Source organism: Ovis canadensis, chromosome 8 (genome assembly GCF_042477335.2).
Source record: "Ovis canadensis isolate MfBH-ARS-UI-01 breed Bighorn chromosome 8, ARS-UI_OviCan_v2, whole genome shotgun sequence".
NCBI lineage: Eukaryota > Metazoa > Chordata > Mammalia > Artiodactyla > Bovidae > Ovis > Ovis canadensis.
The window spans coordinates 69,784,513-69,804,297 of NC_091252.1; the positions used below are offsets into that span (position 1 = coordinate 69,784,513).

At 38.0% G+C, this 19,785-nt stretch overlaps 1 protein-coding gene across 15 annotated transcripts in view; it reads left to right on the forward strand.

The window, feature by feature from the left end:
* The window catches only part of EYA4 (EYA transcriptional coactivator and phosphatase 4), a 363,823-nt gene that overhangs the window by 334,703 nt on the left and 9,335 nt on the right, over positions 1-19,785 (forward strand). For all 15 annotated transcript variants that reach the window (XM_069598451.1, XM_069598448.1, XM_069598456.1 and 12 more), the window contains 5 exons: positions 8,028-8,117; positions 14,295-14,353; positions 14,461-14,621; positions 17,129-17,243; positions 19,169-19,290. In XM_069598451.1, the coding sequence (XP_069454552.1) occupies positions 8,028-8,117; positions 14,295-14,353; positions 14,461-14,621; positions 17,129-17,243; positions 19,169-19,290 (547 nt within the window). The remainder of the gene's footprint in view (positions 1-8,027; positions 8,118-14,294; positions 14,354-14,460; positions 14,622-17,128; positions 17,244-19,168; positions 19,291-19,785) is intronic.

Here is a 19,785-nt window from a genome sequence, read left to right on the forward strand (position 1 = left end):
ATCATGCACAAAATCTGGACACAGTTTTCCCCAGTAGGAGTTATTATTACTGGCTTGATGGCTTTCAGGGCTTTTTCTGTATCAGTGATGGCATTTTCGATGACATAATCCCCGAAGATGTTCATGATGTTCTCTGTTGAGGTTCTCTTCCACAGCACTGACAATCCTTCCCATAGAGTACCCTGTATAATGAGCCTTCAAGGGCCCCCTGACCCGCTGTTCTAGACACTGAATTAGAGATGCTGTGTTTAGGAGAAAGTAGAACACTTTACAGTGCCTTCGGTGTTGAACTCATGGGGTCTGGGTAGCTAGGGGCATTGTCAGATATCCAAAGAACTTTAAAAGGCAGTCCCTTACTAAGAAGTTACTTTCTGACTCCAGGGTCAGAGCATCAATAGAACCAATCCAGCAAAAGTGTTTTCTAGGCTATGTAGTTAGCCTGCAAGTTTTTTCAAATTATTGCAAATCTCAAAAAAGTTCCAGATATTCATTGAAAAAAACTCCACATATAAATGGACCTACATGGTTCAAACCTTTGTTGCTCAAGGGTCAACTGTACATACATACGTAAAAGTAAAGATAAATCCAAGATAGTGACATTTCTTAAATCCTCAGAGGGAGTTTGAGAGATGGCAAAACTTGAAACTAATACATGAGAAATATAAGCAGTAATTTGTTTCTTAAAAAACACAAGTTCTGGAGGCACCTTTTGTAACCTTCCCTAAAGTTTCAGTCTCAGTTTATTGATTTCGGCTAATGAACATTCAGCCTCATATCTTGGGGAGTTGGAGGGGCAGATGAGATTATTAAATTTACATAACCCATCATCAACTCTCCTTTGTCTAAATTCATGTGTCACTTATCTTTACTACAATCTTTCACTAAGGTACTCATCCACCTTTCTCCAAGTCCTGAGGCTTGCCGTCATTTGCCATCTCCATCATTTTTCTCTCCATCCTGTGCTTTCTAGGTCATCCTCCCATGGTCTTTCTTGCCACTATCTTAACTTTTCCCTTTCTATCCAAGTGCTATGCTCTAAATTATGTATTGTATAAACATAATACTATGCTATTTTTACATTTTAAAGTATTTGTGACATATTATAGGCTGGAAGCAAGTTCCATCCATCCAAAGTCTCTGTAATGGCAATGGTATATAATATAGCAGTTCTAGTTGTAGCGTATTAGTACTGCTGTAACTCCCTTCAAAGTATGTTCAATCTGTTATTAGTTTAATAAAGGTGGGTGGGCTTTATTCATTGGATTCTCTTCTGACCTAAACAATAGAAGCTAGTAGTAGATAAGCTGTGTAATATTACTTACATAGTTTCTGATTACTTAATATTGACCATTATCTAATTACAAATACGATGCTTACATCAAACACTTGAATTTTGAACAAATCATTTTAATAGAGAGGAAAAATTTGCTAGCTTTTCATGTTTACCTGCTCTCTAACAAACAGTTGGATATATGACTAAGAAAAGGGGCAGCGCAAGTCACTTGGTCTCTAAGTCCACAGAAGATCTTTATAGAGATGAAACTGGGACAATGCATTCTTATTCATAACTTTAAGCTATTTCTGCTGCTGCTGCTGCTGCTGCTGCTGCTGCTGCTAAGTCACTTCAGTCGTGTTCGACTCTGTGCGACCCCATAGACGGCAGCCCACCAGGCTTCTAGGGAATCTTAATTCCCGAGAAATTATACAGAATCATCATTCTACTCAGTCATCAAACTGGCTCACATCTTAAGAGTCATTTGGGAGCATCTCAGAGATTTAACTCCCAGGAAGCCCGAAGGCCATGCTAGCTCTGGTCTTCCCTAACAGTCCCAGACCTTCAGGAGAACTCTTAGATCAGTGCTTTTTAAATATTAACATGTGCATGAATCACCAGGTGATCTTGTTAAACTATAGATTCTGCTTCAGTAGACCTCTGGGATAGTTCTGTGAGTCTGCCTTCCTAAGAAGTACACAGCTGATGCCAGTGCTGCTGGTCTGTGGGCCACACTTTGAGTAGTAAGGTCTTACTCAGCTGATTCTCAGTCTTGGACTGAGAATTCTCAGTACATTGGAATCACTGGAGAGCTCTCAAAGTGCTGGTGCGTGAGTCCCACCTTAGAGAATATCTGATTGAACTGGTACAAAGCAGTGGCCTGGGAGGCAGGATTTTTCAAAGTTCCTCCGTTGTTTCTCATATGTGGTCAAGTTGGAGAGCCTGAGCCTTAGACGTGATCATCCCAGTCCTGGATGTGATTCTCACCCCTCTTTTGCAAAAAGTCTTATCATCTTTATCCCTCTTTTTCTCCATCAGACCCACCTTGTAAAAGCATGCAAGCGAACAAAAAAAAACTACACACACAACATCACCAAAAGAAACAGAAAACCTTGCCCAGCACCCTACCTGTACCTCAAGCGGCTGAATGTGGCCCCAAGTCTCCAGTGGGTCCCAGCACTGCTGGTCTAACTCCTCCAGCTTATTATTTTAAACCTTCTCTTCTCTCACCTCCTCAGAGCCCCCGTCTCCATTCTGCACAAAACTCCTCTATCACTTTAAGATAAGAAAGCAAACTGGAAGAATCACTTTATCTTTGCATCGTAACCATATTCTTTTCCTGCTCTTTGCACCCCCTCTCACTTATCCAGTGAATCGCCTCCTGAAAAGACCTCTTTCATTCCTGAGTCCTAAGTGTCCCACTTTTCTGGATTATTTCCATCGCTCTTTTTTTAACAATTTATTTTTAATTGGAGGATTACTGCTTAACAAAGTTGTGTTCGTTTCTGCTGTACAACGTAAATCAACCATAGAGTATGTGTATACATGTGTCCCCTCCCTCTCGGACCTCCCTCTCGGACCTCCCTCCCAGCTTCCCTACCCCTCTAGGCCGTCTTTTATGTGCTGTAACAGTCCCATCACCAGCAAAGCCTTTTGAGCCATTTTCCAGTCACAGGCCACTTTCTCTGCTCTTCCCTCACTTGCCAGTCCAACAACTCTCTTCAAGTCTGAGAAGTGACCTGCATGCCAGATTCAGGGTTTATCTTCCTGGGGTCTCTCTCACCTGCATTTGATCCAGGGAGCACTTCCTTTTTATTAAAATTCTTGGCCCACATTATGTCCCTCACCTGGGTCACTCGGCCTCACACTCTCCCACACACACTGGCCTCAGTGTTGCCTCTCCAGGTATCCCCAGCTGCCTCACCTGTGCATGGCCGAACTCTCCCTTTTCTCAGGGCCCTTATCCTCAACTGTCATCTCCTGAGAAAGGCCTCCCCTGCACTTTCTTTACATGAGTCTTCACCACCCAGCCCCATACCCTCTGTGTCTGCTGACTGATATTTCACCACCTGGAATATTTTCCTGGGCTTTTGTCCATGAATTTATCAGAGGGCTCATCCAGTAATAAAATAAATCCCATAAGAGCTGGGACTTTGCTTATTTAATTTTCTGCTCTCTGCCCAGAATTTGATCATGTCTGACATGTAGTAGACACTCAATAAATACATGCTAAATACATGAATGTTGCTGAAACCTTTCTCCAATTCCCCCTGAGAACGCATGAGCCCACTGGCTGTCCATTAGAGACAAACAACTCAGTTGCAAAATTTCCCTTCTGATTCATAACTGAATGTCAGTGGCATTTCTTGTCTCTGATGAAAAGAGTTTCTGTATTCTAACTAACCCACCACCTGTCTCCACCTTGATTCGTGGAGCTGGTTTGTCCTCCTTTTCCTGTGATGAACTGGCATGTCTTTGGCCTCTGTGTGCACATGTCTACAAACTTGCTTCAGGTCTCCAGGGAGTAACTGTTCCAAGAGCTTGAGTTCTTTAGGGAAAAAAAAAGAACCCATTTCTTTAAAAATACATAATTGCTGCCTCTCCTGAGATATTTTTACAGTGTGTCCCTGGAGGAGGAATTCCAGCTGATGGGCCAGTGCAGGGCAGAGGCCCCTAGACAGACTGTCTGGCTCCAACTCATGCTCTGCGCTAACACGGCTAATAGGCGTTAGAATTTTGATACAGAGAAGCGCCGTCCTTGATCCTGACTTTGTTCCACAGTGTTCACATCCGGCTGAGAAGCACACAGCTGAGGGCCAAGAGCTGCTCATTTTCTTCATCTCCTCTCTGTCTCTGTTTCTGGGGCTCTTGTCTCTCTCTCTTTCCAACAGATGTCTTAGGCATAGGTTCAGTATTTCATAGAGCACACACAGAGTAAATTTCAATTGGCAGAGGTTCAGTTTGCCCCACATGAAACTTTGAGCTGACTGGAACTGTTCTACATGTATAATAGGCATCAGAGCTGCCACAAAACCCTGTTACTGCCTTTATTATCCCGCTTACCCCCTCTATCCAAATTTTCACTGTCACTTCATTCCAGACCCTAAACTCAACACTCACTATAGTTAAACTGAGAAAAGGCAGTAACCCTTGATTCATAAAGTGCCCATAATTCTACAAACATCTAATGAAAACGAGCAAACATCTCTGTATAAAACTTGGGTTCAGTTCAGAAATATGTTTAACTCTCAAATGCCTGATAAAACCGTGGGATTGTAGGCTCTGACAACTCCTGGCTGGTGGTCTGGCGAGGGAGAGGGTGCCCAACATGAGAGTGACCTCCACCAAATTCCTGCTCATCTTTTTGGAATCTTACATCTGTGGGCCCTTCTGTTGGAAAACAGGGCACTGGAGTCTGCTTACTTAGAGTTAGCTATTCCAGTGACTTAGTAAGCTGGAGGGGAGGGGAGTAATATTAGATATATGAAAGTAAGCCCTTACTCGACCTTCTCTTAGAGACAAGACCAGCACCTCTTACAAGCATGGTTTTCCTTGGCTTGTGGGAAGGCTGTTCGTAGTCCTTCTGCGCCAGGCCTTCAACATAGCTTTCAACAGGCCTGGCTCTCTCGAAACCTTAGCAAAATACAGCTAGTTCACACTCAAGCAGACCTCAAACCAAAACCCTCCCAGTTAACAAATGATGTTTAGCCAAAATGCTTAACTGAGTCCTGGCTCTAGGAGACTGTGTGATGTGGGATTGCCATAGCTCAAGAAATAAACCAGCGGCCCCTTCATTGCCACGGGATGCGTTCCAGTGCGATTCTCAACAACAGCTTTCATCATATCCTATGCTAGACTTCCTTGTTGGAGAATTCCTGTTGGTTTTTTAAAAATTATATTTGTTCGCATGTCCATTGGCTGCCCAAAATGCATTCTTTATGGATTTTCCTATCACTGCTTGGGTTGCATGGAGAGTTACATACTACAGAAGCGTGGCATCGATGAAAGTAACAATCAAAGAGGATCAGTATGTTTTCCCCCCTTCCCATAAATCTGATCTGTAAATGCAAAGAATGGGAGGCATGAACAGAAGAAATTTAAAAATTGTATCTAAAACTTAAAAAAGAAAAATTGGCAAATGATAGGATAAGACTTTAAACAATCTAGTCTTGAGAAATGAAACCTTTCCTATAAAGACATTTCTGAACCTCCGTCTGAAATACATATCTTTGGGGCAGTAATCATCAGAAACATAATGGAGTCCTGTGGAGCTCGGTTTTATTGTCTTGCATCAGTGAACATTCCTCAAAAGCATAGAGTGTCACTAATGGAATTATGTGTTTTCATGGTATAATTACATTTGATTTTTCCTGATATTTCTGTAGGCTTTTTGTTCATGGTCCCATGACTAGACAGAATATTTACAACTTTTTTTGTGTTATTAGCCTATTCAATCCCCACACCCATCCCCCTCATAATAAAAGAGACTAGAAATTCTTTTTTTAACAGAAAAAAGAATTTTTAAAAAAACATTTTTCCTTCAGAGGTTACCCGTCAACATCAGCAACAAAACACAAATAACAACAAAGAGAAATAAGAATTTTATACTTGAAGGAAATAGAGCAAGAGATCACTCTGAGTTTTGAAACTCTTTGAGACACAAAATGGGCACTTAATCTCTTTTTTCTTGATCTTGAATGAATACTTGTTGGATGAAATGGAATTTATTTGATCTTGCTTGACTGGTAGCTCAGCTGGTTAAGAATCTGCCTGCCATATGGGAGACCTGGGTTCGATCCCTGGGTTGGGAAGATCCCCTGGAGAAGGGAAAAGCTACCCACTCCAGTATTCTGGCCTGGAGAATTCCATGGACTGTATAGTCCATGGAGTCACAGAGTCGGACATGACTGAGCGACTTTCACTGTCACTTTGGGTGTGTGGGTGTGTGGAGCACTTGGGTGCTCCAAATGATCCTGTCACTGGAAAAAAGATGAGTTTAGCAGTAGAGTAATACTGACCGGAGGACACAATACCAAGATGCCATCAAGTATGTGAACAGTGAATCTCTGTTTTTGAGAAAAGAGAATGTCTAGCTATGAAATCACAGAAATCTCCAAGAAAGAGACATCAGCAGTTAGAATGTTATGTTGACACCCAACATATGATTGTCTTCTCTTCATCCTCTCCCTCATCAAGTCTTAGCTTTGCTCAACATCTCAGTGACCTCTTTCCTTCTAAGCACTCAATTCCTATTCTGTACATTTCATCACTACAGAATAGGAGAATGACGCTTCAAATATGCGTACACTGTAAGGTTTCCCCCCCTCAAAACATATTAGAAGTAAAAGAGAAAAGAATAATTCTTGGTATATAGGTGTGGAATGAAGAGAGTCTTCTGCTTGCTAAGTAGAGTAAGTTTGGGAGTCTATATGAACAATGCTAGTCCTGACCTGGGTTGTGTATTCTTATCATAAAATGAACTGAAGTTAGCATTACATTTCCCCAAGTTTAAATACATTTCTTGAAATGCCATTTATTAGATCATTGAAAACACAAGTGTGGTTCTCTGTCCTCAGATCCCTACAATCTGGCTCCCAGCCCAGCCACTCAACCCAAATCAGCCTCCAAAGTCTTCCAAAATAACTTCTCAGCCAAAACCAATAGTATCCTGTAGACTTGTCAGCTGCATCTGAAACCATTTTTTTCGCCTTGCTAACACCCATTCTGGTCTCAGATTCTGAAGATTCGTTCTTTCCAGACTTTTTGTTTTCTCATCTCCAGAGTCACATCCAGAGCAGTTCTCCTTTAGAAATCTTTGCAACTTTGTAATTTTAAACACAAGGCTTGTGCATGAATTATTTACCTAGCTCCAGCCCTAAACTCTCCTTACTTTTAAAAATAAAGTTTTACACCTCTGTGCCAGTCTTTCAACTGTAATTAATTGTGGTAAAGTACCAACTCTGATTTTCATTCTCAGCTCCTTGCTGCTGTATAATCTCTTGGTTTCTGTAAACAAAAATTAAGTCACTTTGACTTTTTGCTAATCCCCTTACTTTCATTAAACCTCTAGATGTATATATTTTGTTTTTATACATTTATGTATTACATTTACTGAATTAATGTTTCTTAGTCATCCTCCACCCTTCCCTCTTCATCCTTAGTCAAGTGCAGGTGAGATCATACTTTATAAAGATTCAGATAAATATTGTCTGTTGATCAGAATGCAATTAATAATGAAGGTGTGGTCCCATCAATCTCTACCAGCTCTTCCTATCCCACTCCAAACAGCACTGCCTGCTCAGATCCTACAAACATCCAATAAATCTTCCTTTCTGTCTCTTTCCCACTTCTTAGTTGTTGTCATTCTTAAAAGGATGTCCTTTACTCTTTTTAACAGATCCACTCCATTCTTCAGTGGAGAATTACCTTTCTCCAAAGGACTTTCTGTGGAGTATATGTAAACTCCTATGAACCAGCTTGCTTCCTTCCTCCTCTTATCATGAATATATAGCTTTATGTGGAAGCATATCTAAGTCATCTTTCTGTGCATTCACAGATGTATCAGTATATCTAGCATATTTTAGATAACACTTTGGAAAGGCATCTTTTCTGTTAATCAGGAAAATCTTTTGCATTCTTAGGTTAAAAATCCCTATAGTCTCCCCATCCCCACAACCATATGCACTTAAGACAATTTTCAGTAATCACAGTTATTATTAAAAACTACTTCATACTGTGTGCATTTCCTTTTCAGGATCCCCCCATGGCTGTAACCCTTGGACTTCGAATGGAGGAAATGATTTTTAATCTTGCTGATACACATTTATTTTTTAATGATTTAGAGGTAAGAATTTTAAAAGGTAAGAATAGTTGTATCCAACTATTAAAACTCATATCTTTTCTAGTTATATGCAGATAACCTTGAAAAACACCTGGAAAGACAGAAATTTAGCTCAAGAGAAAAGTAAAGTTTCTGTCAAGGGAGACATTGTGTATGCAAAATAAACAAAAGCTAAATTGTGTTCATGAAAGATATATATTTACTGGCATACACTGAGAATAGAAGTGTCTTCAGAAAGGAGGTCTTGCCTTGCTGTCCCATACAATACACCCCTATCTGCTGCTCCTGGTCCTTTTAGTGTCTCAGCCACAATTCATTTTATCTTTGGAATCAACATTAGCTTTTCCAGATTATTAACCAGGATGCAATTTAGGTTAATGACTGCACAATAGTCACAGTGCTCCTAGTGCTGTCATGGGTCATTAAATTTTATAGACAATCTGAAACTTAATGCTAGTCATTATCATTCCCTATTATTCCTCTTCTGGATAAAACCTTGCGAGAACTATTTATGTAGTACTTCTGACCAGTTTGATTGCATTTATTTTCTCTCTTTTCCTAATTTATCTTTTCATTTCCAACCTTAAATGAAGAGAAGGTAAAAGCAGTAATAACAAACTGAAAGAACCCAAGAAAAATAGCCTCAGGATAGCTGAATAAGTACTGTAATAAGGTATATGATCTGAGTGCTAACGGTCTGAGTCATTACGTATTTAGATGATAAAATGTGAAATAACTGAGCAGCATGGGCATTGGGAAGAGATTTGCGCAACTAGACTGAAATAGACTTTTCTTTCTCTTTTTAAAATGATCCATTCAAATTGATTTTTTGTCTCCTGGTTTCACAATGAAATTAAAGTGAATGAAGATGGGGATTTTTATTACTGAATCTGCACCTTGTGTTTGACATTTCCACTAATCAGTTACCAACCTTTTGTAATAAATATGTTTATCACATAATTTTTGTAGAGAAGATACTGTAAGGTCCATCAACATAAAAATCACATCTAAGTTTACCTGCTAAGTGGTAGAATTGGGATTTGAAACTTTGGAATCTACCAGGCTCCAAAACATGTACTCAGTCCCCATACCATGCTAAAATTAACAGACAACTGAGAGGAAGATAAGCCAAGTTAGTCAGTGTCTTAAATAAGTTTTTTTTTTTTTTAATTGACAAGGTCTTAAACCCAGTTTTAAGGCATCTCAAGTAAAAGATATGTTGTTCAGCATATCCCATAAATGTATGGGCTGGAAATACATGTAATAGCATTTTCTTTCTTATTCTTTCTTCATTGAGTCACTGTTTTTACTGGATAATAAAATTTTAAATTCTGTTTAGAGAGGTTTTATTGTTTTCTTTAATAGACAGTATGAAAGATCAGTATTCTTGGGCAAGTCTTCTAGTTTTAGATAATAAGAAATAATAATCACCTCTCTAAAACCTGATATAAATTAACCTTTCTGTCTAGTGTACAGAATGATTTTTTATACACAGGATAATAGAAAACATACTTTAACCTTTTAGGAACTTGAATTTTTTATACATGTATGATGATAACATATAACTTACTGGTTTTTCTGTTGGGTAAAGTGGATGAGTCTCATTCTGAAAAAGAATTATTAAAATTATTATTCCTCTCAAACCTGTGAAACACACACACACAAAAGAAGTTTAATGTGATTTTACCCAAGTTTATAGCTTTATTTCATTTCAATTATTATTTTTTACTAGACATAAATGGAATAAATGACCCTTTAGGTTTCTTAGTGGTACTTTTGAAGCCAGATGGAATAAATTTACCACCCAACTTCTAATAGAACACTAAAGTGAGAATTTGAAAGTAGTGTATGATGAATTTAAATATACCTTTAGCAATTTTGACATGAATATTGGCGTATCATAAACATATGGTTGGCTCTCCTGCTTTAAGAATTTTTATTTTGGATTAGATACTGTATAAACTATATCTTTAAAATACCCAGCAGGATCTCTGGTAGAAATAGTAAATGAGAAAATATTGGTATTAACTTTCTCTTCTCTGATTATAGCTTTTTAGTTGTGCTTTAGAATGTGATAAAAATTCCATTCAACTCAACCACTAAAACTTAATATCCAACAATAACTTACTGAATCAAAGAAATAATTTTGTCCCTGTATATAAATTGATTGAGTTCTCAGACAAGAAACACACACACGTTCACACACATCCAAGTGGCCCGAGCAAACTCAAAGGCTTACACTAACTTAAGTGAGATAAACAAATACTAAAACTAACAAAATCTATAGTTTTCAAAATCATTCAGTCCAGTTACATACATACCCACTATCCTTCTGCATCTGATTTTGAAACTTTACTTTCTCCCAGGTTTTCATTTCAGTAAACCTCTTACAAGCAAACCTTGGCATGAGCTTCATGACTGGTATTACTCTTTGTCTGCTTCTAATGACATGAAGTATGTTAAAGAGAATTAAAGAGAATTCCTTAAGAGAATAACTCCATGTTTTGCTTATTATGTTTTTTCCCCCTTGTGCATTTAATCTCTGGGGATTCCTTTTTTTAACCTAAAAATCTATGTGAGACAAACCCTTCAATAGAAACTGCAACATGTGTAGTAACAGCTGCTCTCACATAATTCCTTGAAAGATGCAAATTTAAATCCTCTTAAAAGAAACTTCACTACATCCTTTCCAACTGTGGAGACGGCAGATGCTCACTCTGCTGCCCCTAAGAAGTGGATGCTCTCCATTTAAATAATATGTTATTTCAGTTAAAATAACTTCCAGAAGAGAAGGCATCAAGGAGTTTGGGCTTACAAAAGTGAGAGAAGACTGCTATGGATTATAACTGATAAAGATCAGTGACAACTTTGCGGTCACCTTCTAAGACCTTCTAAAATTAAAGAATTTAAGATTAGTGCCAGAATTATTCCAGATGCTCGCGTTCTTACATTAAAGTTTGTTAAAGCCAAAGCATGAAACTCTTTTTAGTATTTTAGGTTTTAGTCAAAATAATTCTTGTAAAGTTCCTCTGAGTGAATGCTAATTGAAGAACAATTATTTAGATTTTTCTAAAAATGTAAGTGATTGAAGTTCAGGTTTCTTTCACTGGACTGTAATCCTCAGGCACAGGTCCAGAGTCAACAAGCATAGTTAACTAGGCATAAATTTAAAGAAAAGTTCCATTTGGAAAAACCTCAAACATAACTTCAAATATGGAACTCACGGTCCAGTAAGTTTGATATACTGATGTCCTCAAGAGTAAAAAATAAATTTGAGGGCAAAATGTACAAATTAATCATGTGAGTTAATACTTGAAATGTCAGAGGAATTTCTCTAAAAATTAGATGAGAGAGTATTAGATAAAGAAATGACTTACAATTACCAATGTAATTCATAAGAACCCTGATTTTTAATATAGTTAGCTTATGGTAAAATTGTGGAAATTGTTTACATGATGAAAGATTTCAGAACCTCGGTGGAATGAGCAACTTTGCATGATTCCATTTCACTGGTGGTTTAATTTGGTCTTCATACTTAACAGGAATGTCACCAACTCAAGAAATAATTCTTGTCATCTAGAACTGCTTTGCTACCTCAGTATTCTGGAAGAACTTTCATTTCCAACTTTCATACTTACCAGTTACATCTCACCCTTTCCTTTAGAGCTCAATCCAACAGCTATTATGGTTGGTATAATGCTTTTCCCTGAGAATTTTCTGGAAACCTAATGCCTTCTTGGGTTAAAGTTTGAGCTGTGCCCTTTTCAACCAATACTCAGTCAAACTGGGAAAGAACCTGTTAAAAATGCCTGTCCTGCAGCCTCAGCCTACATTCTGTTCTTTTGCCCTTTTCTTCACTCTTGATATATCTTCTTACAGCCCTTACCATCTACATATTTATGACATTTATATTCTATAAAATATTTAGAATATTTTATATCACCATAAACTTATGTCAGAACATTTAAATGATTGTGGTAATTCTGTCTTGAATTAAATTTGTGGAAAATCCTGTGGATGAAGGAGCCTGGTGGGCTGAAGTCCATGGGGTCGCTAAGAGTCGGACATGACTGAGCGACTTCACTTTCACTTTTTACTTTCATGCATTGGAGAAGGAAATGGCAACCCGCTCCAGTGTTCTTGCCTGGAGAATCCCAGGGACAGGGGAGCCTGGTGGGCTGCCGTCTGTGGGGTCGCACAGAGTTGGACACGACTGAAGCGACTTAGCAGCAGCAGCAGTAGACTTCTACTATTTAGTCAACCAAGAATTGTTGAGTGATTGCTTTGTGCCAGATTATGCTTTAAATGTAGGTTTATCCAGGTGACCCAAACAGCCCCCTCAGGGAGCTTCCAGTCAGATTAACTTTTAAGGCCCTCCCTTATCTGTGAATGTATTTATTAAAAAGTTAAACCCATAATTTATGTTCCTCATGTGAATCTTCAAGATTAATTTACCTGGATTTTCAAATTATCTACTAAAATTGTATTGATTGAGGTACTCACTGTTTCATATTTTAAAAGAAGCCTGAGCCAGCTAATTTATCCTCAAAATGAAGCAGGATCTAATATACTCAAGTGTAGAAAGCTGGAAATGAGATATTAAATGTTTCACTGTCAGATACTTCCAAGTCCTATAATAATTATAAATAGTAGCTGAAAAGTCTTTAGTATGGCATCTTATCTTCAAATGTAATGATTTTTTAGTGTTGATTTTGAAAGATAAGCACTTAATATATATATAGTCAGTCTTTGTGAGTTTGACTAGAATAATTTGATGAGAAAAAAATGAGGTCTGGAAGACAAAACCGTACTTATTCTGAAAGTGAAAAGTGACAGTGAAGTCACTCAGTCATGTCTGACTGTTTTCGATCCCATGGACTGTAGCCTTCCAGCCTCCTCTGTCCATAGGATTTTGCAGGCAAGAATAGTGGAGTGGGTTGCTGTTTCCTTCTCCAGAGGATCTTCCCAACCCAGGATCGAACCCAGGTCTCTGGCGCTGCAGGTAGATTCTTTACCGTCTGAGCCACCCCGAAGTATTAATAGATTCTCAGTGTTGAAATGCCTTAGCCAGATTCCACCTTCATATCATGTACTGCTTCAGTGGAGCTTTCCAGATTATTTGAAGATAGAAAAAGAGTCTTAGAACAACAAAGAAGAATTGAATTCTTTTTCCAAAAAGTTGCCATTTGATGTATAAACCTAAAGTCTGTTTTCCTCTGAATTTGTAGCACATTGACGATGGTAAATCTTCATTATTTCCCTTTTACTTGCAGTATTCTTTTCAGCTTAAAGATTTAAAAACAAGCTATAAAAAGAAAAAGAAAAAACCCACCAGCTTCTATGGTTATCAGCTTTTTGCTGTATTGAAAGACAGGACTTTTAAACTAATATCACCATGGTTCTTTCATGGTATCACTCATCCTGCAAAAGACCAGGAAGTCATAGAAATCTCACAGAACACCGTAATCATCAAGCCCCTCTGTTGCTGTTCAACAAATAATACATAATAGTAACCACTGGGGTTAGTCTTAGTCACTCAGTTGTATCTGACTCTTTTCAATTCCATAGACTGCAGCCCACCAGGCTCCTCTGTTCATGGGATTTTCCAGGCAAGGATACTGGAGTGGTTTGCTATTTCCTTCTCCAGTGGATCTTCCAGATCCAGGGATCAAACCTGGGTCTCCTGCACTGCAGGCAGATTCTTTACTGACTGAGCTACCAGAGAACACCACTGGGGTGTCCAGCCCAAATAAGTTTTGAGTATCTTCAGATTAGCTTTGCTTTCATATTTATGTGTGCATAACAGAAATGACTGGAAGTGATCACCAATATTATTTTTGGGGTAGCAAAGAGTCGGACATGACTAAGCGACTAACATAACATAATGGTGATTGTAAAGATTCAAAAGAAACTTCTTTATCAGTCATTTTAAGATTAAAATTAATTTTTCATTTCTTCTAAAGAAACCCAGGTGCCCTCTGTCTTCAGGCTTTAAGGCCCTCGTCTGGGTTTAGATTTTATAGGTTGGAAATAGTGCCATTTCCCAGCATGAGAGGGCGGGAAGGGTGGGCAAATGCTGCCCTCTTCTGGCCATAGCCTGATCAAGTGGAAAGATGGAAACAGCTTCAAACATGGTGACTAGCATCCTTTGAAAAACAACTCTTCCAATGTTTTTAACAGGAGTGTGATCAAGTTCACATAGATGATGTTTCCTCTGATGACAATGGGCAGGACTTAAGGTAAGCCATGCCTTTCAGTATGCTCTTTCCTACAGAAATTCAGCTGTGAAGTTTTGCACATGTAATTATTTCTTTTATTTCTTTTTAATGTATTTTGGGTGTTGCAGTACCTACAGTTTTGCAACTGATGGCTTCCATGCAGCTGCAAGTAGTGCAAACCTTTGTTTGCCAACAGGTGTAAGAGGAGGGGTTGACTGGATGAGGAAGTTGGCTTTTCGTTACAGAAGAGTGAAAGAATTATACAACACCTACAAGAACAACGTGGGAGGTATGTGTGGCTTAACATTTAATAAAGGTACTGCAGAGAGATGTACAATTTGACCTACAGTTTCAAGTTTCGTATTAAGGATGATCCTTCTGTAAAATAAATTACCAAGGACTCATGATGGATGAGAGTAAGCCAGAATTTTTAGTTTCTTGGAGTTGGTGGGAAAAAATCTGACTGCACAGTGAAGTGTACAGCACTGTCAGATGACTGGGGAATTCTTTGTGCCCAGGTGTTTGGTCAAGATATATAGCAGGACATTTGTTTGACCCTTCTTCAGCTAGGACACTCCCAGTGAAAACCAGACAGAGGACCTGATGGAAGCCATGGAAAGAAGACCTATCTAAAGACAAGAGCCCCAGTCATTGAAGCAGAGTTGTTAGCAGGCATTACCTTTCTGGAATCCTATCAGAAATAAGCACAAGCAGCGCTTGATGTTGTTCCAGAGACATCGACTAACTTTATCCTTTCAAAAATTGCATATTATCTGTCAATTTATCTTTGCCATGTATATCATGGTTTTTAAGAGTTCAAATGTTCTGTGGGTAGTAACTAAACCATTTTATACTCATTCATAAATTACAGGTAATATCAAAACTTGTGATATCAAAACTAAGATCCTAGATGTGCTTCTTGGTATAATAAGCCTTAATGATCTCTATTATTAGGATCAGTTTTAGGTCACCAAAATCCTAGGGTGGGCAAATCCTAGGGATTAGTTATGAGGTCATTTAAGGTTCTTCTCCTAGCGCTTTTTGTTTGTTTCACTTTTTAAACAAAAAGAGAGATGATGGAGGAGTATAAACCAGAATCTAAAATTGAAGAAGACAGTTAAATATATTTGTGAATGCTCTACATGTGTATGTTCACATATATGTCATAGAATACAATATAATAAATAAAATTTTCATGTATGGTGTATATTACACCATACACATCATGAGGGTGGACTCTGTGTCTGTTGGCCTTGTATCCAGTGCCTAGCTAGCTTGAAGCACATAAGACGTTCAGTAGATACTCTGTAACTACAGGAGAATGAAAACATGTAAAACCATGGATAATAATAATGTTAAAACCAAAATGAAGCTTAGGTATGGATGTTCTTCATTTCCAAGTGAGAACCAGGCTCTTGCAGTCTGTTGACTTGCCCAGCGGTTTAGGCAGACAACTCAGAATCATGTTTCCTAATTCACTCTAACATTCTATGTAAGACATTTTTTGCAAAACCAAATAAATAGATACTCTGTTTAAAAGCAACTGAGGGTAATAAGTTCAACTTTAAAATAAATATCCCTTTGGGAAATCTGAATTAACTTTTCTCATTAAAGCATGTTATTATTTCCCTCTTAAAGAGTATTATTCAAGTCAGTCGCTCAGATGTGTCCGACTCTTTGTGACCCCATGAACTGCAGCACATGAGGCCTCCCTGTTCATCACCAACTCCCGGAGTTTACGCAAACTCATTGAGTATACCCAAATCCATTGAGTTGGTGATGCCATCCAACCATCTCATCCTCTGCCGTCCCCTTCTCCTGCCCTCAATCTTTATTATTATTACAATTATATAAAAATTAACAAGCTTGCTAGTAAATAACCTTATAGCTGAAAAAGTTTAAACAATGAGATATGAGTCCATTTTGTGATATGTTAGCATCTCTTTATTGAAATAAAGACAAATGAGATTTGATAGAAACTAGAAATTTTGATTTTAAAAATATCTACCTAAATATCCACCTATATATATATATGCACTCAGTATTCTGAAATAGGATTTAAATAAGAAACTTTATTTTTTAGTCAATTTATATGTTCTTGTTTCATCATGAAAGCATAAGCTTTCTCTATAAAATTAGTTTAACCGCTTCTTTTCTTGTCCTAATGCCATTGTAATGTTCAGCCATCATCTGTAGCTGTCACAGGCTTTAGGATTTTCAAATTCTCAACTTCTTTTTACAAAGCAAAGTATTTCTAATAGCTTCAGCATTAATATTAGAAACAAATTCTAAAAAATTCTAAAGCTACATGTGGTAATGTCATTATTATTTCAAAGTGGTAATAGCTGTAATTTTTAAGAAGGTAAACATTTTCTGACAGTCACAATATTTGGGATTCATATCCCTAGGCTGGTAAATCCTTACTTCCCCTGCTAGACCTATTCTGTCAGTCTACTGGAGTGGGACCCGAGCAGGGGAGTTGTTCAGAGGCCCTCCGGTGACTGACGTCAACCGTGCCAGATTCTAGGATCAGTGAAGGCAGAGACTATGACCCACCCTTCACTGTTATATCCCTAGTTTTTAACCCAGACTGTTACATGTAGAAGTTGTTCAGTAAATGTTTGTGGAATGAATGAATGGATAATCAATTCTGACATGAAAGATCAGGGTTGATATGTCTCTATTTTTGATATAGATGGGAATAAAAATTATCCATAGTAGACAGAAGGGAGACTAAGCAAGGCATCCCTGAAAAACGTTGATCTCTTAACTCTGCCCTGCTTTTCCGTGTTGCAGGACTTCTTGGCCCGGCCAAGAGAGATGCATGGCTGCAGCTGAGGGCTGAGATCGAAGGTCTGACAGACTCCTGGCTAACAAATGCACTTAAATCTTTATCAATTATTAGTACGAGGTAAGCCTCATTGTTGCAGTTTCTGTATTAATTGTATTGAAGATGTCCTTCTAGTAGTCTAGCATGTATCAAAATATTTTAAGTCCCAGCCTTGTTTTAGAGGTTGAAGGGACCTAACACTTCTGTGTGTGCGTGTGTGTGTGTGTGTGTGTGGTGGGAAGGGGTATAGAGAATGGAGGCTGCTGCTTTTTATCCATTTTGCCTCATAACCCTTGATAAATCCCATGGGAATGTCATTTGACTTCCAATTTTTTTTAAAAAAGCACTCTGTTGGTGGCAAAAATATACATTGTTTTTATCATCTGTGCATGTTTTTAAGTCTTTTAGGCCATTATAGATAGATAATGTACATAATTCAACACATCCAAAAAGCAACAGAAAGCTCCTAAATAACTTGAAACCTTTGTGTTGTTTGAACAGAACAACGAAATGCTGACTTTTGTTAGTACAGATAATAGAATTGAACAGACATAATGAGTTGCATACCATGTGCCATAAATACTAATGAATAAAATAATATAAATCTGGAACATGATAGCTAAATAGGGTGGGGAAGAATCTTTGTTCTATCCTATTCCTCAGTTTTATTTCTGAGTTGGAAGAATAAATAAAATTATGCTTAGCAAATGTGTGGAGGAATAAATAGAATTATGCTTAGCAAGTATGCTTAGCAAAACAAAATTCAGAGAAGAGCTAATATTTGGACTGGTAGAATCAAGATTCAGAGAAACCTTGACAAAGTAAAAGGAGAGTCTAGCATTCAGAACACAGAAGTAGACAGATGTGCCCCCAACCCTATTCGAGACTTTGAACCGCATGTTATGATGAGCCGCTGCACTGGAAGCAGAGAGGCTCAGTGGTAAGGGAGGGGCAGTAGAGTTCCCGGGTCAGGCTAAGCAAGCAGAACAGAGAACATTGCTCAGTTCTGGGCACCTCATTCCAACAGGGACTGTGACATGTTTGAAGCACCTTGTGTCCAACAAAGTGGCCAGAAGTGTTTAGGCCATGGAAACTACATAAAAGGAACAATCAGAGGAAGAAACCAAGGAGTTTAGTCTGAGGAAGAGTCATGAGTGGGACAAGGTTACCGATGTCGACTGCTTGAGATGTTGAGCTGGAAACAAGTTACATTTCTCTCTCCATCTATGAAGGAGAGAGTTGGTCCCAATGAGTAGGAATCCTAGGAAGGGAGCTTCTGGCTCCATGGAGGAAGAATTGTCTACAATTAAAGCTGTTTTAAGATGGAATTTGCTGCCTTGTGATCTCTGTGACGGTGACCTAAAGACCAAAGGTCAAGGAGGCTGGGATGTGAGGACTGCAGTCTGAAATCGAGTGTAAAATACAGTAGAAGGTGCTTTCATTATTTTTAAAGAAGTCTCCTAGATAATCAGAAACAAATGTTATTATGCTATTGTTTAGATTATCTCTGTGTTACCCAAAGTATATTATATATAAATCATTTTTAAACACATGGGTATATGAGATAAATAAATGTATGCATATGAAACATAAATGTATGTAAGTAAACAAATACATGAATAACAAGGAAAGGAAGGGGGAAAAGAAGTCATTATACAATGATGGTTTTGAAATTTGTCATGAAATTTGTGACATTATCCACATCCTCACCTTATTGGTAAATTTCACAAAATACATCAGGAAAGCAGACGTTTATGCGTCATTGCTGAATTATGTATCAGAGCAAATGCGTGCATATTTTCCTTCACTGCATTTTGGGATCTATTCCCAGCATCTGGCATTGTACCTACTAAGTGATAGGCACCATGAACAACCGTTGAACATTGAAAGGTTGGCCTATCAGGGGGTGTTTATTATCGAATTGAAAGATTACAGTGATAATTTAAAATCTGCTCTAGTACACGTTACTTTAGAAAACAAATATACCAATTTCCTCCCCATCTTAGGAGTAACTGCGTAAATGTCTTGGTAACAACAACCCAGCTGATCCCAGCGCTCGCGAAGGTTCTACTCTATAGTTTAGGAGGTGCTTTTCCCATTGAGAATATTTACAGTGCAACTAAAATAGGTAAGAGGATTATTTCTAACTGTGTGAAGTATGTTCAGATCTGTGTTTGGGGGATTTTCTTAATGTGTGTCTTCCCATGATTCCCTCTCTCATCCATTTGGCTATTAGAATATCAAACAAATTTGGCAGAGCTCAAGTAACAAAGTTCTCTGCAACTGTTTAAGCATGTGTAAATTTTATGAAAGCTGTTGCCTAAGAAATTTTGAACTCTGTATCTGACTCTTTATATATACATTTATATTATTTATTTGTATTCATTATGGCACACACTATTTAAATAACATATAGTATCTTTAGCCATAGAGTTTAATATTTTAATAAACGTATGTGGTATTATATCTTGCATATGCAGTAATCTAGGTCTAATATAAAAATACCATTTTAGCATCATATAGGAGTATCAGATGAACTAAACTAGTATCCTTAATTCAAGAGAGAAAAAGTTTCATGAATCAGAAAACACATTTGGAACATTTGTAGCATGTGAATGGCTGA